We start from the raw sequence: 27,548 nt of genomic DNA on the forward strand, positions 1-27,548 counted from the left end.
ATAATTCAATTATTCCATCAATCAATTTAACATACTTTAGTGTCGCTCTAAGTGGGACGGTCATGTCCAGACGTGGGTCCCGTGCACACTGTGTCACTGGGATGAAGCTATACCTTGCCGATGAGCTGTAACTAGGGCGAAACCGGTCCTGGGTTTCTCCTATTCTGGTTCAGGGATGACCTGGTCTGGCAGTTCAGGTTGGATTGTTCCCGTTAGAGCAGGGTCAAGACTGATTTGTCTATGGCTGGGTCCAAATTGAGGTGGCAAGGTGTGCAAAATAACGATGGATGGGATACAGTCCGGGTAATTACCAGTGGCTGAGAATAATTCAAGTATTCCATATTTAATACCACTTTTGTATGCTTTAGCATCTTTTCCAATGACGTAGTGTACCTTTTATATTTCCATTTATGTGATATAAAAGAAAATTTGTTCGAGATGGTAATTAAAGATAATCAAGCGTGTATTTGGGCTATTTAGGGAAGAAATTTGCAAAAACAAAACAAAACTCATCAATTTTTCATATATATGCTAGCAACAGTATTTAGCATGACTTAGCTAAAGAGGGTGAAATGAAGTCAAATGATGTCTGAGTTACCAGCTCCTTTTAGGATCTGTGTAAGAATGTCCTTCGGGATGTCCTCTCCGTTCTCAATGGCCTTCTGCCTTCGCTCGATGCACTCCCTTCCTGTGCGACGAAGTAACAGAGCGCTCTCCCGCACCTCTTTTACAAAGGCATGCTTTCCTGGCAGGTACTAAACGAAAAATTAGCAAACACTGTGTAAAGTTGTTTTAATTTTGTTTTTTTGCACCAGCATCATTAAGAAGGAAAATTACACAGAAGGTAAACAGCGAACATGCGCCAGAGATATCCAAATGTAAAATCAACCATGATTATTTATACTGAAAATGTTAAAAAGTACACTAGACAACATTTTTAGCTTATAACAATACTGAAGATGTATTATGCAAGATGAAATAGTGATTATTAGATCTTGCTCCCATCTGCCTTCGTTAGCCATTTTCACTAATTTTAGGAATAAAGTAAAAACATACTTGTAACAACAGTTCAATAACGTACGCATTCTTCACTCCATGAACCCAGAGGGCCTCATTCTCAAAGACGAGTTTAAAATTTGTATTTGCAAAAAGTGAATTAACTCGCACATAATCTCGGGTGAGTGGGTGTTTGAGATTGGTAATGCATATGCACTAGAAAGTAAGTGAAAACAAGCATTACTCTGCACCTAGTATATTTTCACAAGCGTAAATGTTAAGAGTACTGCTGGAAAACTGACAGCCACAGCTTTCCAGAAGGAATCCTAAAACATATGGTCAATTTACAAAAAATCTTACATTTACTCCAAATGTAGGGAGGCAGATGTTTGGTAAATTTGACCAGCCATATTCCTCTCTATAAGGATCTAAAAACATCTTTAAAAAGGTTAAATCATTTGCTAAAATGACAGGGATAACACATAGCATTATATATGGGTAACAACACATTATAGGGATGTGTTTCACTATTTTCATTAGCCTATTTCTGTTTCCTGGCCTGCCTTCAGTCTGTTATGTGTAATAGAAAGTGTGAAGTTACTAGCAGCACTTCAAAAATTTTGAGTTCATTATGGCTGCTCATTCTCTATGCTGACATGTTTTGTCACTTTTGTCATTAACAACATGGCACCTTACTTGGAGTTATACGTCTAGATAGATCTGATGTTATATTTTGCCAAGTTAAATTAGTCTGCTAGAATACAGAGGGGCATATTATCAAGAAACGGTGTCAAAATTATCGCCACTTTCGCGGTTAAAGACTGCCGCTAAAGCGGCGATAATGGTCTTGATAATATGCCTTTGAGAATTCCCATAGAAGCCCATGTTCTGGTGTCAACATGGGCTTCTATTGGAATTCTCTGCGACATATTATCAAGCCCATTATCGCCGCTTTAGCGGCGGTTTTCTGCCGCTAAAGCGGCAATAATTTTAACGCCGTGCTTGATAATATGCCCCACAGTGTCTCCAAGCTCTGTTGTGTTTTGAAAACATGAGATAGACTCAGTGATCGAACCCTATTTAAACCCCGGGATTTGACAGTAGATTAGAAGTCTTCGCATTAGAATTATCACCAGAGGTCGCATTAGAATTATCACCAGAGGTCGCACCGACTGAGGATCCAGACACTCTAAGGCAGAGAGCCGATATCTAGCTTCGGAAGCAATGTTGAAGGTACCTTTGGCGGAAAGCACCCATTCTCACTCTCTCCCTGAGCTTTGATAAGGACCAGCTCATCTAACTGTTCAAAGGTATGATGCGCAATACATATTGAGAAACTCAAAAGGTAAATTTGCTATTTAATGCTGTAGCTAAAATTGAGCGGTGTGCTGGAAATAGTGTTAGGGTGTTAGGATGTTAGGAACAGCTCACTAAAATTCTAGGAATGTTCTTGTTTTGACTGATCATAACATGTCTAACTGCTCTTGCGTTGATATTCTGTGTGGTTACTATTCCTATTTTATGATCTTAGACTGAGGAATTACAAAACAACATTTTAACTTACATGTCCCTGTTTCTTAGCATTATCTTTGAATGTGTTGGTCACAAACAAAACACTTTTTGGATTGCCACTGTGTCCCTGAAACTTGAACAGGACTGACAGCAATCTGAAAACATGCCTATTCAAGATTTCTCAGTGGGTTTGTGTAAGGTCTGTGGTCCAAGTAGTTTTCCTCATTCTATGATGGAGAACTGCACTGAATCCTTGTGCCAGTTGGTTAGGAAACCAACCCCTGCCAATCTGGGGTGGCACTCGCAAAATTCTCATCTGGGAGACTGGGATGTTTGATGTTCCTGGAGGCCTTGATGCTGTCTGCTGGATACCCTACCATGTCCTTGAAAATATGGGGTGCCTGTTGTTGGGGTGGTGAGACTTGGCATTGCCTGTAAGTGAAACCTGTGGGAATTCCACAATAAGGGCAAAATCATTAGGGATACTGCCTTGCAGTTGTGGGAGACCAAGGGAGCGCAATGTGGATCTATGTTCTTTAAAGAACTCTATGGGGAAATCGGGTTCTCACAAATAGGGGAATTCTGTCATAAGGTATATCTATGAGTGACGCCTGGATATTACCGGAGAAGCCTGTGGATCTCATCCATGCGTGTAGCTGGAGCACCACACTAATCCTGAATGCTCTACCTAATAAGTTAGTCGTATCCAGGTCTGACTGTATGACATATCTAGCCACACCCTGGCCATCCTGAATGGTCAGCAACAAGTTGGTGCCGTAGTCCCCTGGGACTGCTAACATCACTGCGATTATGTCCCATAATGGAAGGGGCACCAACTGTGCAAACAGATGGAACTGACTGACCTAATGGGAAGACTAGCTGAGAGAATACTTGTTTCCCAAATGCATCAATTCTCTTCAACTCCTTATCTGGGAAGAGGTGGGTCATGGGGAATGGAAGCCTAAACCACCAGGCTTTCTATTGGATGCTCTTGTTTCAAAAAGGCACGATCATTTGGAGCAAATCTGTGGTGTCATGCTACCTGCCTGTTTGCAGGTGGGCATGAATAAGGTTTAGCACATGAGTCAATGACGGTGTCAGCCAGGGCATTGTTGAATTGCAGCTAGTGTTTGTGTGAGGTCTGTCTAGGCTGCAAAACTCAGGGGGAAAACCAAACCCCAAGTCAGGGGAAGGGTTGTATTCACTTGGCTCTTATAGATCCAAAGAGAAATTGCTGCATCACATTGTGGGGGAAATTCACCCTCATCATCTCAATTGACTTCAAAGGCTCACTGTCTTTGTCGGAATCCGTATCCAAGGCAAAGGAGCTGTTTTATTTGAGTTACAGGGAACAGTGGCCGGTCACATCAGGACTGTTTCAGGACTCAATCATGGTTGAGCTCGAGACATATTCGGCTTGGAGTTAGACAGGACAATAGGCTTGGCTTCAGGGTTAACATTAGCATTTCAGGAACTGGCATGGATTTTGGTGCCAGACGTGGAGCTCAATCTGAAGTCAGAGCTTAACCCGAAGTCCGTTTAGGAGTGACAAGTAGCGCTGAGAATGAATCTGCTGGTGGTAACCCAAATAGAGGTCTCTGTGGATCCCTGGGACCAGAAGGCACACCAGAGGGATCCAGTAGGGTGCCAAAGATGCACATCATGGCATCCCTGAAAACCTCTCTCTATTGCAGCATTGCTGACTGCCTGAAAGTTCAGTGTGTATCGGGATCAGCTGTGATATTGGCTCCATGATAGGTGACAAGGAGCAGGATCGGAGGCACCTTAACATCCTAGTGACTTCTCAGCGAGAGTGATGAGACAGAGATGAGTACCACTTGGCCTTCTTGTGTTTCATTTTGGAGTTTGATCTACTCGAAGACTTGTACCATGATGAAGACTTGTCAGAGGAGTGGCCCAGAGAAAGCGAAATGATCCACACCCTTGATTTCAATCAGGAATAGGGCTTATGCAACTTCCTGAGGTGTTTGGTAATGTACACCTTGGCTTCACAATCTTGAATAGCCTTTGGATGGAAAAGAGCACACTCCTCGCATGACTTGGAGTTGTGGCCCAAACACGAGAGCCATAACTCATGGAGATCTGTCTTAGAAATCAGCTTGTGATAGTTCCAGTAATTGCAGAAGGGAACCTGTTACCCTGAACACTGGAAAATATTTTGGGTAAAAAAAGCTCATCAACTGACAAGAAGTTGGGAGCTATCTCCATATCCACATACGAAGCCGCAGAAAGAATGGAACTGACGTAATGCGCTTTGGTGGCACTTATATGGGGCTCCAGCCTCGACTTCCAGGGAGGATTAGGGTCAATGCAGAGAAGCACAGCACCACCTACCGGTGGACAGGGGCTATGGTGAACATTTTTCCAGATCCAGTCCAAAAGGTAAGGACTGCAGTTATAAGTATCCATCAAAATTAAATACATGTTGGGGGAGGAGCCTAGCGCGCAACCAAGATGGCCGCGTAGGTGCGAGGCTCCCGAGGACCTTCGCAACCTCCTACGATTATCCTGAAATTATCCTGTCCTGGATGAGGGGACTATGTTGGTGAACCTGAGCTGAGGTGGCACCCGTTTCCCGCTTCCGAATCGGACCTCGGATACCGGAGTGAGCACCGACTGAGGTTTGCGGCCTTCCCCTCGCCGGACCCCGGATTTGCGCTGTGGGGTGGTCCAGTGACAAAGTGAACAACAGCGGCAGGCAGGGCCTGGCAACTCGCGTACCCCGCACTTTCGCTTTCGCTTTCACACCTCCTTATCGTCTTTGCGAGGTTGGGTCGCGGAGCCCTTGGTGTTGGTGTGGCCTTGCTGGGAGACCCTGCCTGCCTGCAGGCTGTGATCCACCCCGCTGCTCTGAGGTGGCCCCCCCCGGAGCTCGTGGCCCTGCTTTCCTGCCCTACACGACGTGGCTGGTGCGACTGGGAGACTGGTGGCCATGGCCACGAAACAAGATGGAGACCGGGCAAACACCAAATCGACCCGGCGTGGCGCCGTCCATCAGGCCAACAGTATGGACCGCTATACCCTCCAGAAGGGATCTCCCGATGGACCGCGCAAGTCCCCCGAAAGCCCTCCTGATGCCCCAGACTTGCCCGCAGATCTGACTCTGCGAGATGTCATGGGCGCCATTGCCGAGATGAAGGCCTCGGTGGGCCAGCGGTTTGATACACTGGCGCAGAAGATTGACTCAGTCCTCGTGGATGTTGGCCTGGTGAGGGCCGATCTTTCCAAAACCAATGACCGAGTAGATTCTTTGGCCCACACCGCATCGGGCCTAACGACAGATGTGGCGGCCTTGCAAACAGAGGTGCGCCGGCTTAGTCAGGCGAGTGCGCTTATGGATCGACGCCTGGAGGACTCCGAGAATCGGGCACGGAGGAACAACATTCGCATTATCGGGGTGCCCGAGGGACGCGAGGAGGCGGCGGCGGATCTCTTTGTGGAGGACCTGATTGCTACCCATCTCCAGCCACGGGGGCTGAGCAAATTCTTCGCTGTGGAGAGGGCCCACAGGGTTCCCGGGGGAAGGCCGAAGGTCGGAGCCCCTCCGAGACCTCTCATCGCCCGGATTTTCAATTTTCGGGACAGAGACGCTATCCTGCAAACCTCCAGACTGCATGGGCCGGTCAAGCTTGACAATATGGAGGTTAATTTTTATCCTGATTTCACCCCAGCGGTCCAGAAGCAGATACTGAGCTTCCTAGGCGTCAAACGCCGTCTTCGGGACCTAAACCTCAAATACGCCATGCTTTTCCCGGCCAAGCTGCGTGTGGAGGTGGATGGTCGCACGCACTTCTTTGATCGTCCCGAAGCGGCCGGGGACTGGCTGGATACTCTGCCCGGGGATCGTGATCGGGGGGGCGGGGGGGGGGCGGCGGGGGGAGACGGCACGCAGGATCGGGACTGAGGGTCTAATATCGGGCCTCACTCTGGACGAAAATGATGCCACTTTCGATTCTGTGTCAGTTTTTGTAAGTTCCCCTCCTATGGAGGTTGTGTTGGGTCTATTGGGGGTTCTCCCTCCTCCTCTAGGGGGTCTAGTTAGTCTAACTATATATGGGGCGACAGGCACACTGCACGTTGGGGGGGCTGTTCGGGCTCATGCAGGGGTGCAGGGAGGGGGGAGTTCTGTTGGGGTGGGTGGGTAGGGATGGGGTGTTGTTCGTTTTTATCACAAGGCAAACGTATTTTTGTGTTAGTTCTAAAGTGCTCTCCGGGGGACGAATGATGGCTTCTGTATATGATGGGGGTAGGGAACTAACTTTGTTGTCTTGGAATGTGAATGGACTGGGGGACAGGATCAAACGGGGTGTGGTCCTGCAGTTTTTTAAGCGAATCTCGCCCGATGTAGTCTTTTTGCAGGAGACACACCTCATTGGCAACTCCTTCTGCGCCATGAATCGGCGTGGCTATCGCCTAGTGGCTCACTCGGGCTTCACGTCCGGCTCAAGGGGTGTGGGCATCATGGTGAAGAACTCGCTCCCGTTGGAGATTGATGAGGTGCTCCACGATGACAGGGGACGTTACACGGTCTTGGAGGGAAGACTGGAGGGCAAAGTGGTTGTCTTTGTGTCAGTGTACATCCCACCGGGGCTGCAGTCGACCACCTTTGCGGACCTTGGGCGCCTTTTCCTTGGCCTTCCGGGGGGGCTTCTGGTTGTGGGGGGGGATTTTAATGCGGTGGTATCTGGGACTGTGGATCGTCACCCCCCTAGGGACCTCCCCCGGGCACAGGCGTGGCTACCCGGCCTCTTGGATACATTTGGATTAGTGGACTGCTGGCGTTTAAAACACCCCACGCAGCTGCAGTACACTTTCCATTCGGGAGCCCATGGTAGTCTCTCACGACTAGACTATGTCCTTGTCCCGGCGGCCTATGTTGGGAGGGTGGGAGAGGTGCGCCATTTGCCACGGGGTATTTCGGACCACTCCCCGCTCCTACTACACTTTGATGTCTTTCCGAGGGGTGAGGGTAGGGTGGTCCCAATCAATCCTTGGTACCTGCGCGACCCCACCATTCGCGCTGAATTGATTAAATCCCTTCAGCGATATTTTGATGAGAATGTGGGGTCCGTGCCTTCGGCTGTATCGCTATGGGAGGCCTTCAAGACAGTACTCCGAGGGGAGGCCCTATCCCTTATTTCCCACGCCCGGAGGCGCGAGCGGGAGGAGGTGACCCGGATGGAGGCCGAAATAGCTGAGTTGGAGGGTAATTTAGAAGGTGGGGTGACGGATGCCGCATTACATGTCCTCCAACTCAAGCAAGCGGCCTATAGGGCCCTCGTCACGGAGGCGGCCAGGGGCCTCAGTAGAGAGCAACAGGGGCGACTGTATGATGTGGGTGATAAGGCCGGTAAACTTATAGCGTGGTTGGACAAAAAAGAGAGAGCGAATCGTGTGGTCCCGCTGATTGAGAAAACGGATGGTGTGTGTGTAACTGAGCCAGAAGAAATCGTCTCCTGCTTCGCGGATTATTTCCGTGGGGTGTATTCCCCGGTGTCTCCCTGCTCGGAAGAGGATTCCCGTGCCCTGCTCAGTGATATCGCGCTGCCGTCCCTTTCTGGGGATGACAGGGTGTCGTTGGACGCCGCTCCCACCTCCGACGAGATCGCCCTCGCCATACGCTCGGTCGCTTCCGGCAAGGCCATGGGTCCGAATGGTCTCCCTATCGAATTGTACAAGTTGCGACCGGATACGCTGGCACCCCACCTCCGGGCTATGTTCCTGGCGGCACACTCGGTGGGCTCCCGCCCGCTGGACCAGCGTCTGGCTACAATCGTGGTCATCCACAAGGAGGGGAGACCTCGGGACCGGGTTACATCCTATCGGCCCATTTCGCTACTGAATGCGGAGCCCAAGATTCTGGCCAATCGGCTGGTCGGCGTGGTGGGCGATCTGGTTCATCAGGACCAGTCTGGCTTTATACCCCATCGCAACACAGCCCTTAATCTGCGGCGTTTGCACGGTGTGCTCGCACGTGCCCCGTTCATGCGGGAGCCGGCCATTTTGGCGTCCTTAGACGCCACCATGGCGTTTGACACGCTTGAATGGCCATATATCTGGGCGATGCTTGCGAAGTTTGGATTTGGCCCAGGGTTCATCAGTTGGGTCAAATTGCTGTATTCGGGCCCATTGGCGCAGGTGGTGGTGAACGGAAGAGTGTCGGCTCCGTTCGAGCTGGGCCGGGGCACACGGCAGGGCTGCCCCTTATCGCCGCTCCTCTTTGCACTTGCCTTGGAGCCCCTGGCGGAGTGGCTGCGGTGGGAGCCTTCCATCCGTGGTCTCCGCTGGACCCCTGAGTATGAGGACCGCGTATCCCTATACGCTGATGACATCCTCTTGTACCTAGCTTCCCCACGTAAATCACTCATAGTACTGGTTGATGTTTTGCATTCATTCGGTCGTAACTCCGGTCTGGTCATCAACTGGGCTAAATCGTGTGTGTATGTTCTCTCCGGGGAGGCTCCTATCCTCCCGCGGGGCTGTCCGATCCAGGTCGCCCCGCAGGGATTTAGGTACCTGGGTGTCTTCATTACTCTGGACCCGGAGGCTCGGTATGATTGGAACTTGCTTCCCCCCCTCCAGCGTCTGAAAGAGGATGTCGCGCGCTGGCGGCGTTTGCCGCTTTCGCCGCTCGGCCGGGCGGCATTGTTTAAAATGATGTCGCTGCCGCGTTTCCTGTACGCGTTGCAGAACACTATGGACCTCGTCCCAGCGCGCTACTTCCGCGAAGTGGAAAGTTTGCAGCGCCGCCTATTCTGGGACGGGAGGCCACGTATTGCCCTGGCTAAGCTGACGCTCCCATGGTATGACGGGGGGATTGCCCTCCCGGATATTAAACGGTACTATTGGGCCTCCCAGGTTTCTGCGATTAATCAGGGCCTATATGGGCCCGCCTTAAACCCGGCATTTGAAATGGATAGGATGCTACTTCCAGGTGGTGACCATAATCGAGCGCTCTACTCTAGTGCGCCCGACGCTCGCCTAACGGGCCCCACGCGTGTCATGGTGCGAGTGTGGCACGCGGCCAATGCAGCTATGGGGTGGAAGGACCGTTTGACCCGGGCGTCACCACTATACGCGTCTGAGCGGTTGGGCTCCTTGTGGACCTCGAAGGGCTTTGAGAAGTGGGACCTAATAGGCATTAGCAAAGTGGGGGATCTCTGGACGAGGGGAGGATTTAAAACGTTCGAGATGCTGCAGACGGAATTTCAGTTGCAGGGCAGCGAGTACTTTCGGTATTTGCAGGTCCGGCATGTGCTGGGCTCCGTCTTTCCGGACGTTGCCTCCATCCCGGAGTGTTCCCCCCTGGAGGATAGAGTGCTGGATGGACACGTCCCTGACAGCACGATCTCACTGATCTACAAAAAACTGATCAACGACCGCTCAGACTTGTTGACTGCCCTTCGTGAGGCTTGGGTAGCCGATGGGCTGGAGCTGGACGACGAGGACTGGATCTCCGCGGTGGCCTCCCCGAAAAAGGTGGCCATACCGGCTCGCCTTCGTTTCGTCCAGCTCAAGATACTCCACAGGGTCTACATGACGGGGCCAAAGCTCCTGCGTATGGGCTATGCTGAGGACGGTTTGTGTAAGCGTGGGTGTGGTGCGCTGGGGACTTTTCTGCATATCTTGTGGGAGTGCCCGGAGGTGGAGGGGTTCTGGCGTGGTGTGCATGAGGTGCTGCGAGTGGTCACGCATGTGGCGCTGTTGCCCGAAGCGAGGAGATGCCTGTTGAATGTGTGGGAGCCTACCGATTACTCGGTGCCGCAGACGTGGTGGGTGACTCTGGGGTATATGGTTGCCAAGCGTGATATTGCCCAGCTGTGGGGATCCCAGAGGCCCCCGACTGTCTCGGCCTGGAAGGAACATATGGATTGGTGCATGTTTCGGGAAAAGGTGGTGTATGTGGCGAGAGGTAAGCCTGCGACATGGGTGAAGGTGTGGGGCCCCTGGAACGCCTACCGCGGGGGAATCTGTGCTCCACCGTTATTGCCTGATCCGTCGCCGGCCCCGTCCCCTTAGCCAACTCATCCCCCCGGTACCTGGGCATTAGGTGTACCCAGCCCTAGTTCTGATCTCTCCCCCCTCTTGAGATTCCTATGGATGGCTAGGATCCCCCCTCTAGGGGAGCACGTGTTGCTATTTCCGATTGAGGATTGCCTTGTGGGTTTGTTTGTATTTGTTGTTCTTTACGTTTAAAATGGAACCGTATAGTGGGGCCTGGATAGTGTGGCTCGCAACGATGTTACCTCCTGTGCATACTCGGCCACAGCACCATGTGTTTTATAAATGTATATCGTATGCTCCTTTTATTGCTAGCGGCCGGCCGGAAGGTTGTAGGCCCATACTTGTATATTTTTGAGTCTTGTAATAAACGGTTTCACAAAAAAAAAAAAAATTAAATACATGTTAATGGTGATCTGAAATAAACTATTCCAAAAATAGTAATCTGAAATTAGGGTGGCCAAAACAGTAACATCCAGCTCCCTGTCCCTTTGTCAACAGTTAAGTGCCGGTCAATGAACCTGTAGGATCTTGGTCAGTTATGACGTTGTTGATTAAAATATTTTCCATTTACTCTAAAATAAATGTCATGTAGCACCCAATGCTACACTCACCCTAAAAACAGTGGCAATTAGAGTAGGACTGCTTGTAGAAGCAGAGGGTTTCTGTGGAAAATATGACAGTTGAGACATGCACTACCTGAGCTTCATAAGCTTCACCTCTATGATAGTTTGGTGTCACATGTAGACAGCACAGAAATTGTTGGTGGAACGGCTGAAATGTTCTTATCCATAGATAATTCCTCTGGGCCATATTCATTCTATCATTGTTCAGCTCATCTGTGCAGGTACAGACTGGGACTTGTTATATGCAAATCAGTGCTGGCCAGACTCAAAAAGCAATAGTCACCCTGACCTGCTAGGTAAGGTCTCATCTCTCATCTAAAGAAGTGTCAAATGCATCTGAAGAAATGCAAATGCATCTGAAGAAGTGTCAAATGCATCCCAGGCAAGACGGGGCACATATCATCCTCTGCAGGCACTCAATGACTTACTGGGTAGATCAGGGAGAGGATGGTTTACACCTTCATGATTACCAACATTTGGCTGTGACAAATTATTTTCAAGACGATCTCCAGGAAGGAAGAATTGGAGAATGTAAATATGGCTTGCCCCACCATACTTGACAATCTAGGCAAGAAATGTATGACCTAGTGAAGAAAACAGTGAGAACTGTGCCTCAGCTCGGCGAGCTTCTTGGCATGGCTTTATGATACATTCACACAGCACAAAAAATGATGAGTGGAAATCTTCAATGAATTACTCTGCTCATATTCCATTCCATTATTTTATTTTTTGGCATGCTTGTGTCATTACAGACAGGTACACACATATGTCAATCTGTCCTGCCGCTGCCCCAGAGGAACTGTTCACTCTGAGCTGTCAGGATATGTCCCCACTGAAGTAGTGCCGCATGCATCTTAAGCAAGCAGAATCAAACATCACGCCTGCAGACCCACTATCACTTGCCTGTTAACTCAGGGAATGTATGCTTTACCTCTTCAAAGACTCTACGAAGCCAGCATAGAGGGGACTGCTCTTGACTGGATCACAACCTACCTTCAATACATGACAAATTTCATCCATACTCTCCGTTTCTCAGCCAAACCATACATCACAAAAGCGCCGTCCCTCAAGTCTCTATCATCTCACTCATGCTTTTTAACATCTACCTGAAGTCATTACTGGCAATGATCTATGAATTTCAGCTCCACGCTATAACTATGCAGATGACACACAATATACTTCTCAAACTGGAAAGCCCCAAAGAAATTGAAAACTCAAAACTCTTCAGTTACCTTAGAGCCGTTGATCATTGGATGATATGGAGCCACCTCAAATGGAATGCATCTAAAACTAAAATACTCGCATATGTGGACTGCAAAAATTATGATTCACTCTGCACCTGGCCTGGCGATCTGGAACCACCTCCTAAAGTATCTATGGAAGTAAGAAACCTTGGAATTACCATGGACTTCAAATTATCAAAGAATGTCCAAGTGAACAAGTTAGTAAGATCAAGCTTCATTATCATGAAAACTCTGTAACGCATCTTCCCACACCTAGGATTTCAACACAAGGTCCAGGCTGCTATCTCTCTTGTACTGTCTAAACTTGATTATGCCAATGGCCTCTACAATGGAGCATCTTTATTAACTTTGAAAAAACTACAAGGAATTCAGAACTCTACTGCTAGACTACTCCTACATGTAAAGCCACAAGCCCACATCTCCCCTGCCTTGAGGGCCATACATTGGTTACCGGTTGCCAAAAGATCCACATTCAAGCTGCTTTGTACCACCAACAAAGCAATACATGGAACAGGCCCACATTTTCTCAGGAATAAAATCAACAAATACATAGAACAAAATAACTTATGCTCAAAATTGGCACCTTGCCTCAAAACCCCAGCATATAAGAAAACAATATGGGTGGTTCATCTTTCTCTGTTCCAGCAACCAAACTATGGAATTCATTAACCCCAAACATAAGGTAAATATCTTGTCTTCAAAAGACTACTCAAGAGCTGGCTCTTTCCTATATGACCACCATCCTCTATCACAAATGTACATCATATGCCTTTGTATGTAAACATGTATATTCTGATAATATTGATGTATTTACATATGTGCATTTCTTTTGACAAAAATGTATACTACTTATTGTTTAAAAATATATATTCATTAGGTCTGCTTATCAAATGTGTATATATCACTTATGGTTTAAGCTGGAGATTTCACTCTTACAAAACCATAGAAATTCCACTGTTACAGTTAGTTCAGCTAACTATAACTCGCGCACCCGCAATGCACTGCTCATGACATCGCATATTACATCGTTCATGACATGGTCACTGGAGGATGTCATCAGTGATGTCCCATGAGATTTCCTCAGTGATGTCATCAGTGATGTCACTGACCATGTCATGAATGATGTAATATGTGACGTCATGAGCAGTGCATTGCGGGTGCGCGAGTTATAGTTAGCTGAACTAACTATAACGGTGGAATTTCTATGGTTTTGTAAGAGTAAAATGTCAAGCTAACTTTAACGTCCCTGAAACCTATGGTTTTTTGAGTGGATTTCTAAGGTTTTTTAAATGCTAATTTCTAACTATAACGTACCTGAAACCTATGGTTTTTTCAGTGAATTTCAATTGTTTTTTAATGCTAATTTCTAACTATAACGTCTGTAAAACCTATGTTTTTTGCAGTGAATTTCAAAGGTTTTATAAATGCTAATTTCAAACGAAAATGTCCCTGAAACATCTATTGTTTTTAAGTAAATTTTTAAAAGACGTGCATACTTTTTGTAGTGAAAAACTAACTGTAACAGTAGTCTGTTATAAGTTATAATTTAACAATGTTTAAAACTTAATTAGCACTAATTAACATATAAGTGTGGAAAAAGTGTGACACAGAAGCTATGATACCTGACTTCGAAAAACAGCGTTCACAGTTCAATTCCCGGCTCCAGCGGCAGGTTAGCCCACCACTATGTCACTGTGGGAAACACCTTGCTTAATCTTCCCGACGCCCCTGAGCGTCTGGACACCTATCCAGGGATAGCTGTATGCTTTACAATTGCTGGCATTTTTTAAATTTAAAATCATAGTGATGATAAAATTAGTTCTATTCCGAACGATATTTTTTTATGTCTTCTATTTAAAATTACGGCAATTAATAGATGTTTTTAGTCATGAGAAAGGAAATGACACGGTTTGCCGGGTAACAGTTGTTAAGCTCTCCAACGTATGTACATATTAACGAGCTTATACTGGTGAGGATCGAAATCGAAACCTTTACCTCTTTACATTTTGTAACTTTTCCCAACACGTGCACAAGTTAAACAGTGAAAACATGAGCACGTGTCAACTGTAAAACGTGACATCTAAATGGGCGGAGGCGCATCTTCCTTCCATAGACTCCTAAATAACCAAAAAGTATATAAACCACACCCGTTGATCGATTAGTTTCGTTTTTGCAAGTTATTTACTCGTGTCCATTCTGTAATGCAGGTTTCCTTTTGTGGCGTCGGATTCTTCTTTTGCGACAACAAAACATATTACGGAGTTGTAAGATGTTTGATTATGGCATAGTAGATATTTATAATACGTAGCTATTTGTCAATATTTAAAGATTTGTATTTATAAAAAAGTGTTATTGGTTGTTTTTGCCATTTATTTGTAACGTCAGCAGCTTGTTTTGAGAAACAGATAGAATAGAGCAAACACTGTTTCTTTTCTGGCTCCTTTGAGCTCATATAGTGTGACTTTGTATATTATAATATTGACACTATACTTGACCACAGACGTGTTGGTGACCCGTGGGCGCGAAGACTTAAGATTTATAAGTAACGTCAGCAGCTTCTGGTTTTTACTCAGTTTCCCCCCTGGGATCATATAGTGTGAGTATGTACATTGTAATATTCACAGTCATTATGATCTCAGAGGAGTTTATGACCCATCGACGCGAAGACGAAAGATTTTGAAGTCCCAGAGAAAAGAAGCTTTGAACATATTCACGGCTGGAAAATATTTCGTTATTCATCTTGTTTTGTGTTCATGACTTTATTTTCCTTTTCCTATTATACTACAGGGTCATTTTTTCAGATAACAAGAGTTGGAGATTTGTTGGCGCCAGGAGTAAACCATCTGAAATACAGCTTACGGGGGTGTGGCCAAGATGGCGAGGTGAGCAGACGGCTTCTCCGCCAGCTCCCGCTTCGCTGGCCCTTGGACCGTCATTAGCAGCTGTATCTCCCCCCGGGGGACCGGGGAACAAGCGGCGGAGCCTCAGGAGGGGGCGACCCGGCGGCTCGAGGGGCGGGAGATAAGCCCGTGGCACCCGCCGACAGAGAACGGAGGTCGCGACCGCGTGGGGGCGGAGCTTCTGGCCGGAGCAGACGACGGCGAACCTGGACACCTGAGCAGGAGAGCGCCCGGTCTTGGCGCGAAGGTCGGCCGCGGCGCCAGGGACGGCCGACACAACAGCGGGGGGCCCCGCATTGTGCTGGGCTGGCGAGCGGTGCGGCATTGAGCTGCTGTGAGGGTGGCTGGACCGGGGGGGCGTGATCCCGCCCCCACCGGCGACCGTGAGGAATCGGCGCACGTGCAGGATCCGGGGCACCCCAGCGTCCCCCGCTGCGAGTAGCAGACTGCTTTCTGGCCCAGAGAGCGGACGACGGCGGCGGACCCCGGGTCGGCACTGACCAGGCTGGAGCCTCGAGCGTGGAACACAGGCCCTCCGCCCGAGCAGCAGCGGGGCAGCAACGAGACAGGCGGAGGCCGACGAGACGTGAGTGAGCCGGCTGGCCGGAGGGAGGCACGGTGAAAGGGCCCCAACGAGGGTGAGGGCACCGGAGCACGACGACGCCGCGACCTGAGGATCATTAGGGGGGTGACTGGGTGGACCCCCCGCCATCGTCCCATGCCCGGTAGCCCGTAGACCCAGCCTGGAGGCCTGAGGAGCGTGCCTGGAGAGAACCGACCCAAGAACACAGCGGTCGTAGGTAGGAGGGCCGGAGTCCGACCCCGGCGCCCACGGAGGAGCGTGGGCAGAAGGTGATAGCAGCGGACGGACCGGGGGCGGCAGAGGACCGACCGCGGAGGGGAGTGAGCGGAGAGCTCCCAGCGGGACACCCCCACAGACCACCGGAGCGCTTCCACCGCGACGGAGGGCACTACAGAGGGGGGACGCGGAGGCGGGCGCCCGGGGCCCCAGAGCCGACGACGTGGGACAGACGCCCTCAGGGGGCATCGGTAGAACTGAGGAACTGACTAGTGCAGTACCCGGAGCACATGGCGGGCAGTAGAGGAGGACGGAAGGGGGAACGCACCCTCCCCGAGCTGCTGGGCAGGAACCAGCAAAGACCAGAGCGGGGACAGCAATCGCCCGGCCCCTCTGCAGGGGCGCCAGTCGCCGATGGCGCAGAACCTCCAGTCACCAGATCCTTCATGGAATCCCTTTTCGGCTCCCTACGGGAAGATTTCCTAGCCCTGAAGAAGGAGGTGGCCAGCGAGGTGCGGGAGGTCCGGAGGGGGGTGGACAGCCTGGGAGAATGGGTGGCCGAGATCGAAGACTCCGGACGGAACAGGGATGAAGAACTGGAGCAACTGCAACAAGAGGTGCTCAGCCTCAGGGATCAACAGATTGACCTCCAGGCGCACGCAGAGGATTTAGAAAACGGGTCACGGCGCAACAATATCCGGGTCCGAGGCGCTCCGCTTACAGAGGAAGGGACGGACTTGGTGGGATACCTGCAGGCCCTGTTCTGAGAGGTCCTGGGAGAGTCGGACGGGCTCCACATCCGGATTGACCGGGCGCATCGGGTGGGGCCGAGGCGCCGGGCGCTTCTGCCGCCCCCGGACATCCTGGCCTTTCTCCCGGACTTCTCGCTCAAGGAGCGCATCCTGGCAGAGGCTCGGAAGAAGCTGACCCTCACCTTCCGGGGCCACCAAGTTGCCTTGTATCAAGATCTGTCAGCCATCACGCTTCAGAAACGGAAAGCGTTCAAGCCTGCCACGGACTTCCTGAGGTCGCACGAAACACCATACACATGGGGACACCCGTTCAGACTCATATTCCGGTGGAATGGCACTGTGCATCAACTCCGTTCCCTGCAGGAGACGTGTGGAGTCTTGGGTATTTCGGTGCCGGAGGAGGAGGTGGCCCCGCGGAGGCGGGGACGTGCCAACAGTGGCGGATGGCAACGGGTATCGAGGCGGCACAATCAGACACGAGTGGCGAGGCCGGACTCGCCCACCATTCGAGCTAGTATGGCCGAGGCGGTGACCGAGGTGGCGGAGAACACAGGACTAAGTGACACGGCGCCGACAGCATGAGTCTGCTCCGGGGGGAGATCACCACAGCCTTCTACACTGAGCAGGTTTGGGGGCCGGGCGGGGGCGGGGGGAGGGGGGTTCGGTGGCAGGACGTCCACTGGAATACTTTACCAAAGACTCGTCCCTTGCGGACTGGACTTGGACAATGTTGACTCAGGTTGCGGGGTGTGAGAGGGGGGCATTGCGGGAATTGTTGGCACGTTGCCGAGGGGCGGGTGGCAGGGGGGAAGGGGTGCCTGTTGCCGGAATTGGGGAGGGGAGGGGGGAAGGGAGGGACTTATGGGAGAGGGGGGGTTGCGGGAGGGGTGGGGGGGTAGTCCAGCGCGCGCCCGGTAGCACGGCCGCAGCGGTGGCGCAGAAACTCAGCTCCGTGGGTTCTTGCGGGAGCCCCGCTGTCAACCTTGCCATCGCCAATGACGCCCACGGCACTTAAAATTGTCACATTGAATATCAGGGGCCTCAACAACCCGATCAAACGGCGAGCCGTCCTCTCCCTTTTGGAGGGCACTCGGGCCGACATTTGTCTTCTACAGGAGACACACCTCTTGCCCCGCGACTGTGCTAGGCTGCGCTCCTCAGCTTTCCCCACCCAATTCTTTTCGTCCAGTAACACTAAAACGGCGGGAGTGGCGATACTGGTTGCACGGCACTTCCGGGGAGAGGTGCTTCACAAGCAGACGGAACAAAAGGGCAGGCTTTTAGTGTATAGATTCAGGATAGCTGGCCTCCCTTTCACGGTAGGGTCCCTTTATAGCCCTAACGAGCATCAAGAACGTTTCCTCGGCGCGGCGCTAGGCGCGGTCACAGCCACACCGGATAGACATGTTATTGTAGGGGGAGACTTTAACATGGTCTTTGACGCTGCCCTTGACAGGTCTGCGCTCCGCTCGCCGCAGGCTGGAGAATTCTCGGCGGGGTGCAAGGCGCAGCTGGCGGCTATGGACCTCGCGGACCTCTGGCGTCGCCTGCACCCGGCGGACCGGGATTATTCCTTCTATTCGCACGCACATAAGACCTACGCGCGGCTAGACCACTTTCTGGTCACTGGGCCGGTCTGCGGACTGGCCACGGCGGCGGACATTGGGGTGATCTCCATGTCAGATCACGGCCCGGTGACGGCGACCTTCTGCCTGCCGCAGATTTCTCCGCCCCCCAGAGTCTGGCGTCTCCGGGACGCATTACTACATAGAGGGGAGGTGGTCCAACAAGTGACGAAGGTGATTCGGGACTACCTGAACCACAACGAGACCTCAGACACGTCGCAAGCGACACAGTGGGCAGCGCTGAAGGCGGTACTCCGGGGGGAATTTATCGCGATCTCCGCGGCGGATAACGCAAATCGACGGCAGAAACGGGAGGAGCTCACACAGCGGGTTAGGGAACTGGAACACATACATAGGAGGACAGGCGCTCCATGGGTATGGCGGCAGCTTGTGGGAGCAAGGAAGCTCCTGACGGCTCTAGACATGGACCGCGCGGAGTACGCGGCGCTACGCCTTCGGCACGCCTATTACACAGGAAGGGACAAGTGCGGCCGGCTATTGGCGAGTAAGTTGAGAGTAGCGCGGCAGAGTCAGACGGTGAAAGCGATCACCAACCCCTCAGAACCGGTGGCCACGGAGGATGCCCAAATCGCGGAGCTCTTTCGTAGGTATTACGCGGACCTGTACGCGGGGGACCCCCCGGACACGCCTGCCTCGGCGGACTACCTGGAGTCGGTCGCTTTGCCGTCCCTGACATCCGCGCAGGCGGACACACTGGAGAGGGAGATCCGTATAGAGGAGGTTATCTCCGCCATCGCTAAGCTTAAGCATGGTAAATCCCCGGGCCCGGACGGGTATACCTCCCTCTTCTACAAGACTTTCTGCACGTCGCTCGCACCGATCCTCACACGGTTGTTTAATTCTTTTGCGACGCAGGGGGCCATACCGCCGGACCTGTTGCGGGCGTCCCTGGTGGTCATCCCCAAACCGGGGAGGGACAGGTCACAGTGCAGCTCTTATAGGCCTATATCGCTCTTAAACGTCGATCTCAAGCTCTACACCGGGATCCTGGCGAGCCGCTTGGCCCCACTCCTCCCGGGGTTAATAGATCCGGACCAGGCGGGTTTTGTGCCGGGGCGACAGACGGTAGACAACACCAAGAGAATCACACACCTAATACAAAAAGCGTTGTGGATCCCCGGGGAAAGAATGCTGCTGTCAGTGGACGCCGAGAAGGCGTTTGATAGGGTCTACTGGCCGTACTTGGAACAGGTCTTGGCGAAGGTAGGGATAGGAGAGAAATTCCGCTGTATGATCTTCAATTGCTACCGATCCCCGACCGCGGTAGTGAGAGTGAATGGATACGGCTCCCGGAGCTTTGACATAGAGAGAGGCACGAGACAGGGCTGCCCGCTGTCGCCTTTACTTTTCGCACTATATATGGAACCCTTTGCGCAGCGGGTACGGGACAACCCGGCGGTGAGGGGGGTGAAGTTCGGAGGCTTCAGTCACGCCGTAAGTCTATATGCGGATGATGTGATCTTCTCACTGGAAGACCCGCTTTCTGCCTTACCGGCCTGTATTGCGGAACTCACTTCATTCGCGGCGGTGTCTGGATTCCGGATGAACATGGGGAAGTCGGCGGCTCTGGACCTCTCCCTGGCGCCGGGAACCAAATCTCTCTTGCGGCAAAGGGTCCCGATACTTTGGTCTTTGGACTCGGTGTCCTATTTAGGGATACAGCTAGCCCCTACCCTGCCGGCAATGGTAGCGGCGAACTATACCGCCTTGGGCAAGAAGGTTCGAGGGGAACTAACTCGATGGGACCGAAGCACCCTTTCACTGCTGGGGAGAGTGGCGGCAGTTAAAATGACAATCCTGCCTCAGATACTATACTTGTTTCGGGCGCTCCCGCTGCAGCCTCCGGCGGAGTGGCTTCGGAAGATGCAATCCGAACTGGGGCGTTTTATCTGGCAGGGCCGGAGACCCAGGATGCGAAGGACGCTCTCGATGTTGTCGGCGGAGGCGGGAGGTCTCGGAATCCTGGATCTGCGGAAATACTTCTACGCGTCACAGCTACGTTATCTAGTGGAATGGAGCCGCTGGGAGTCAGACAAACACTGGCTATTCCAGGATCAGGCGGTGGCGGGGCGGCCTCTACAGGAGGTACCATTCCTGCATCGAGTTCACCGTCCGGCTAATCTTTACGCCTCCCACATCACTAGAGTGGCCCTGCGGGTCTGGGATGCCACAAATTTGGTGTACGGCATGACGTCCTTCCCTTCCCCGCTGACACCAATCGTGGATAACCCGGACTTCTCCCCAGGACTAGAGAGAGGAGCGTTTGAGCACTGGCGACCGGCCGGATGCAGGGCTTTGTGCCATCTGTACGGCCCGGAGGGGGTCCTTCCTTTCACACGATTCAGACAGGAGTATGCGCTCCCGGAATCCGAAAGACTGCGATACCTGCAGGTCCGCCACTGGGCGCTGCACCCTCAAGTACAGGAGGCGGCTGACAGGCGACTCCTCCCTTATGAACGCTGGCTCCTGACACGCATATCCGACACAAAGCTAATCAGTGACCTGTACAGGTTTCTCCAGACACCCGCTTCACACTTATATAATCCGGGTAGGGCACGTTGGGAACGAGAGCTGGGAAGGTCCTTGAGTCACGCTGAATGGGAGCAAGTCGCGTATACGGCCAGACACTCGGCCTACCATGCCGGTCTCACGGAGACCTTCACTAAGGTCTCTACGTATTGGTACTACACTCCGGAGCGCATACATGAAATGGACCACAGTCAGGGGGCGACTTGCTGGCGGGGTTGCGGGCAGATTGGTACACTGACGCACGCATTGTGGGAGTGCCCCCTGCTGGATGCCTTTTGGAGGGAGGTGATCGATAATGTGGACTCAAACTTTGACACTGAAATACCGCGCTTCCCGGCGTACACCCTATTAAGCCTCCCTAATGAGCTAACATACCCCTTAAAATCCCGCAGAGGCAGACAGATTGCCATTGCCTTGGGGTCGGCAGTCCAGACGATACTAGTACATTGGCGTTCACCTGTGGTCCCCACAGTCACGGGCTGGTTGCACAGACTGTGACATGTGCTGGGGATGGAGAAGATGTCGCTGGCAGTGGGGGGCGACCCGGAGCAGTTCAACGACCTTTGGCAGCCGTTTCGGTCTCTACTAATCACGGAATTTAGAGAACTAACTTGCCCGCGATATCTGAGACTCCTGCGGCGTACCGCGCGGGAGGAAGAGGTCTCTTGAGGTGCCTGCTGAGAACCGTAAGTGCATGGACTTAGGGACCGAGAGGGTCCCAACCGGAGTCGCGCGCTGGATTGTGAGGAAGTAGGGGAGGGGGGGACTAGAGGGGAGGGGGCATAGGGAGTTGGGGACGGCGGGATGGGTGGGTTAGAGGGGGCTGTTGGGGGTAAAATTTGGTTCCTTATGGGGTATCGGAGCAGCAGGGGATCCACCTAGGCAGGACAAGGAGTGGAGACGACGACGCGGGAGGGGGCTCGGAGCAGTGGGGGGCGGTGACCTCCTGGTGGTTTCTTATGACAGCTTGTATCACAGGAGGGGCATGCATGGGGTTCGCTTTGGAGGATAGTCTTACAGCGCGCGTCCGGGGGAGGGTTGGGGTATCTTGGGGTCCTTTTAGCCTAATCGCGGCCGGCCCTGCGGGGTTGTAGGCGGCATGCTGTGTATAGTGAAGTCCGCATAACGCGAGTCACTGGGCTCTGAAACAGAATGGTTATTTGGACAGTAACGTGCCGGCCCGCAGGGTTGTAGGTGGAAGTTACTGCTGTTGTCGGTGATACCTGGTTTGGATTACGAATAATAAAAAAAGATTTAAACCTGAAATACAGCTTACTGACCTTTATAACTTACTTGATCAGATATTTTTACTGTGAGATTATTTTTCGAAATTGCAGTTTAAAAAAAGTTTGTTTGCATAGATACTTTCTTACTAAATACCTTTGAAAAACCCTACATTTCTGAATGATATTTTGGTATTTCTCTTTTTCTCTGTTGCTGCTCCTATTCACCTTCTCCCTATAGAATATATAAGACCAGAAGTATATATTATAATACTACTATCTTATATGTTCTTAAAGGAGTACGTGATTTGTTAGCGGAGCAGTGAGCGACCTCTAAGCACTACGACAGTACTTTCCTGAGTTCTACAGAATAGAAATTGTAAAAAATGATGATGCGTACATTCCTATGTAATATGAAGTCATTTGTGTTTAACTGTTTTTTACTTTTTATTGTTCTTGTGACCTGAGATGATGTAGTGCAGGAGTGTTTCTTGTAGCACTTCTTTTCTACTTTATCTAAAAGTAACTCATGCCCTCTTATATTAACAAGAATATGGGGCAACACTTTTACAAACTATAGGCAGCACAAAAAAGGGAGGGTGTGGCCACGCTTAAGGGATATTTGATGAATTGCGTTTTTATTTGTCACCCCTCTGATATATAGAGCTCCACTTTCCGAAGAAAGTATATTTGTAATTGCTTAATAAAAACTGTTTGAAACCTAGGATGACATTTTTGCAGCACAACCACACCGCTCCGTCAGAAAAGTAAACACCACGTTATAAGTAAATAGTGCTACTGGGAAGTATCCCATCCGCAGACTTAATAAAAAGAAGACCGCAACACACTCTGTTATTTTCCCGCCGTGATTTGTACGCTCCACGCAAATTATATAAATGGCCATTAAAATATATAAAAAACAATTTTTACATTCACAGTCCCTGTCCACCACCTTGTGACCACTGTACAGAGTTAATAGTGTTCCTACCCTCCCCTCTACTACTTTGTTTTCCCGTACTCCTTTTAAGTGCGTCACAAAATGGCTCACAACAGTGAATCGTTCCCAGCCAATAAGCAGCAAACTTGTACTCGGAACACTTTAGAAAATAAAATGTCCATGGTGTTCCGCAGATGGGTAGGGAATGGCTGCCAACACCTTTACTTTTAATGCTTCACAGCCAATAAACATTAAGCTTGGGAAGCTACTGCTTGAAACACGTTACCCACTCAGATGTCCCTGATACTCCGCCGAGGAGGAGGGAATCGCTGACAACACTTCTACTTTCAATGGTTCCCAGCCGATGAACATTAAGCTTGGGAAGGTCCTGCTTGAAACACATCAGCCAATCAGATGTCCCTTCTACTGCACAAAGGGGGAGGGAATGGCTGGCAACACTTCTACTTTCAATGGTTTGCAGTTAATGAACATTAAGCTCTGGAAGGTCCTGCTTGGAACATGTGAGCCAATCAGATGCCCTTGCTACTCCGCAGACGGGGAGGGAATGTCTAGAAACTCTTCTACTTTTAATGGTTCGCAACCAAGCAACTTTGAGCTCGTTGTTGGAACACCTCAGCCAATTAAACGGTAATTTTGTTCCGTGCACAGGGACAGAACACGCCCTCCCACATAATATTAAATTTCCTCTAACAAAGTGTCACTATCCGTGATAAAAGTGAACACCACATTATAAGTAAACATTACTGCGCATTATATTAAAGGAAGGCCGCAATGCGGCGCATTGCTGTTTTCCCGATATGATTTCCACAGCCTACTGAACATTGCCGCAATACCACGCATCATTGTTATGCGGACGTGATTTCCACGGCCTACGCAACATTCACACTACATGTGTGTGCACCCCACACACTGCTTGCCGCAATACGGCGCATTGGTTTCCCAATGGGCTTTCCAGAGCCTACGCAACCTTGCCGCAATACTGCATACCGTTGATCTGCGGACGTGATTTCCACGGCCAACCCAACAGTCAAACTCCCTGCCTCTGCACCGTAAAGACTGCTTAAACTAAGTCCACAGTGTTCCTACTATACCCTCTTATACAATTTTCCTCTTTTTTCCCCCTCCTCCTTTCAACGGAGTCACAAAATGGCTGCCAACACTTCCTAGTTTCAACTGCTCGCAGCCGCAAGCTCGTGCTCGTAACACCTTAACCAATCAGATGTCAGAATTCTCAAATATCGATATCTGTAAAAATTGATATTTCTCAAAAACTACTGATTTATTTACCCAATTTAAACAAAAGCCTGCTTTCTGGACCAAGTTCTTTCTCCATGCCAAATTTGGCGTACTTCCGTTCACCAGTTTGACCTGTAGCCTTGTCTAAAGTTTCCTATGGAAATTGCATGGAGAAAACACGTTTTGGGACCCCCCTTTTTCTCAGCCCCTCATTGACGAATCACCCCCAAACTTTTAAGATAGGAGCTGATCTGAAAAAAGAAACTTTTAGGAAATTTCGTAAAGATTCGTCAAACGAAGCCAAAGTTATAAGCACATCAAAAAATGCTTTTCCTATGGAAACTTGGTCCTAACTATAACTACCTACTGGCGACCGCCATATATACACACAAAACATTTCTCCACTTTACCGGGGGCCTCCAACTCTGCAGGGCGGGCTCACGTTTAGCAGGAATGGAGAATCATGCCCATCAAACCACAAAAGAAGAGGAGCCCACAGCTACGGCAAAGTTTCAAGCCTACATTCTTATTATGTCTTAAATCACGTGGCAGCTTTAGCAACTCATTTAACCCATACGCGTTTCAGTGCTCAGCGCCTTGTTCACAGGTGAGTTCAATGTAGTCCCAGTGGTCGTATGGCCATTCCTTTTGACCACAATACCCAAAATGCATCAGTATGTAGATTTTCCAAACCGGCTTCGACATCGTATATTTTTAGCATCAGTAGCTTTTACATTTAGTCAAAGTCCAGCATTTTCCCTAATAAATGCAATGCTTTCAGGAAAACTATATTCAAAAGCACAGTGCACCCTGCTGCCACGTAGTGAATAGGTGCTTGAAAGGAAACACGAAGGCTGCTAGAAGGAGGACAGAACCTCCTTCTTTCCCTTTCTCTGCAGCTTTCACAAATAGTAACAGAAATCCATTTTCGACTGTTAGGCTGAAAAGCGAGTCATGGCCCTTCCGTTCAAAACACAATACATTTCTCCACTTTACCGGGGGCCTCCAACTCTGCAGGGCGGGCTCACGTATAGCAGGAATGGAGAATCCTGCCCATCAAACCACAAAAGAAGAGGAGCCCACAGCTACGGCAATGTTTCAAGCTGACATTTTTATTATGTCTTAAATCACGTGGCAGCTTTAGCAACTCATTTAACCCTTACACATTTCAGCGCTCAGCGCCTTGTTCACAGGTGAGTTCAATCTAGTCCCAGTGGTCGTGTAGCCATTCCTTTTGACCACAATACCCAAAATGCATCAGTATGTAGATTTTCCAAACCGGCTTCGACATCGTATCTTTTTAGCATCAGTAGCTTTTAAATTTTGTCAAAGGCCAGCATTTTCCTTATTAAATGCGATGCTTTCTGGAAAACTATATTCAAAAGCACAGTTCACCTCGCTGCTACATAGTGAATAGGTGCTTGAAAGGAAACACGAAGGCTGCTAGAAGGAGGACAGAACCTACTTCTTTACCTTTCTCTCCAGCTTTCACAAAAGTCACAGAAATCTATTTCCGACTGTTAGGCTGAAAAGCGAGTCATGCCTCCTCCGTTTAAAACACAAAACATTTCTCCACTTTACCGGGGGCCTCCAATTCTGCAGGGCGGGCTCACGTACAGCAGGAATGGAGAATCCTGCCCATCAAACCACAAAAGAAAAGGAGCCCACAGCTACAGCAACGTTTCAAGCTGACATTTTTATTATGTCTTAAATCATGTGGCAGCTTTAGCAACTCATTTAACCCTTGCGCGTTTCAGCACTCAGAGCCTTGTTCACAGGTGAGTTCAATCTAGTCCCAGTGGTCGTGTGGCCATTCCTTTTGATCCCAATACCCAAAATGTATCAGTATGTAGATTTTCCAAACTGGCTTCGACATCGTATCATTTTAGCATCAGTTGCTTTTACATTTTGTCAAAGTCCAGCATTTTCCTTATTAAATGCGATGCCTTCAGGAAAACTATATTCAAAAGCACAGTGCACCTCGCTGCCACGTAGTGAATAGGAGCTTGAAAGGAAACATGAAGGCTGCTAGAAGGAGGACAGAACCTCCTTCTTTCCCTTTCTCTCCAGTTTTCACAAATAGTCACAGAAATCCATTTTCGACTGTTAGGCTGAAAAGCGAGTCATGCCCCCTCTGTCTAAAACACAAAATATTTCTCCACTTTTCCGGGGGCCTCCAACTCTGCAGGGCGGGCTCATGTAGAGCAGGAATGGAGAATCCTGCCCATCAAACCACAAAAGAAGTGGAGCCCACAGCTACGGCAACGTTTCAAGCTGACATTTTTATTATGTCTTAAATCACGTGGCAGCTTTCGCAACTCATTTAACCCTTACGCGGGTAATACATATATACACATATATGTGTATATGTTTATTACCTACTGGCAGTCGCCAGTAGGTAGTTATAGTGAGGACTTGGTTTCCATAGGAAACTCGTTTTTTGTTTTCCCAATAACTTTAGTGCCGGTTGGCAAATTGTCGTGAAATTTAAAAAACTTATGGCCTGCTTCGATCTGCTCCTATCTAGAATGTTTGGGGGTGTTTCGCCAAGCGGGGGCCAAGAAAAAAGGGGGGTCCAAAACGTGTTTTCTCCATGTTATTTCTCATAGGAAACTTTAGACACGACTACAGCCCGAACTGATGACACCATTAATACCAAAAGACTCAACCTTAATTTCACAGCCACCATTAGTCCCACTAATGTTGAATTTTTAGATGTCTCAGTTTATGTCAAAGACAATGCATTACATACTAAACTACACAGGAAAGATACAGCGGGGAACTCGGTTCTTCACGCGACCAGTTCCCATCCTAGACATCTGATCTGCAGCATCCCGTATGGGGAATTTCTGCGGATTTGCCGTTATCTGCAGTAATGAAATTGATCTAGAAGTCTGCCAAAATGAAACATTACAAAGATTCCTTTTACATGGCTATAAGTTTCAAGATTTAAATCAGGCCTGTATAAAAGCTAATGCATTATCTCGTGAGAGTTGCCTTGGCATTGATAACTCTTTGACTGAGACTACGGACAAGGCTATTAACTCTGTCGATAGCAATGTGCAAGTAGTAAGACTGATCACCACATATTCTAAACAACATAAA

The 27,548-nt window shown here is 49.9% G+C and overlaps 1 protein-coding gene across 1 annotated transcript in view; it reads right to left on the reverse strand.

The window, feature by feature from the left end:
• LOC146799011 (cholesterol 24-hydroxylase-like) overlaps nucleotides 1-27,548 on the reverse strand; it is a 475,198-nt gene that overhangs the window by 209,675 nt on the left and 237,975 nt on the right. Inside the window, exon 8 of the mRNA XM_085626406.1 lies at nucleotides 599-755. Coding sequence (XP_085482532.1) covers nucleotides 599-755 — 157 coding nt within the window. The remainder of the gene's footprint in view (nucleotides 1-598; nucleotides 756-27,548) is intronic.

This window comes from Triturus cristatus, chromosome 9 (genome assembly GCF_964204655.1).
Source record: "Triturus cristatus chromosome 9, aTriCri1.1, whole genome shotgun sequence".
Classification (NCBI taxonomy): domain Eukaryota; kingdom Metazoa; phylum Chordata; class Amphibia; order Caudata; family Salamandridae; genus Triturus; species Triturus cristatus.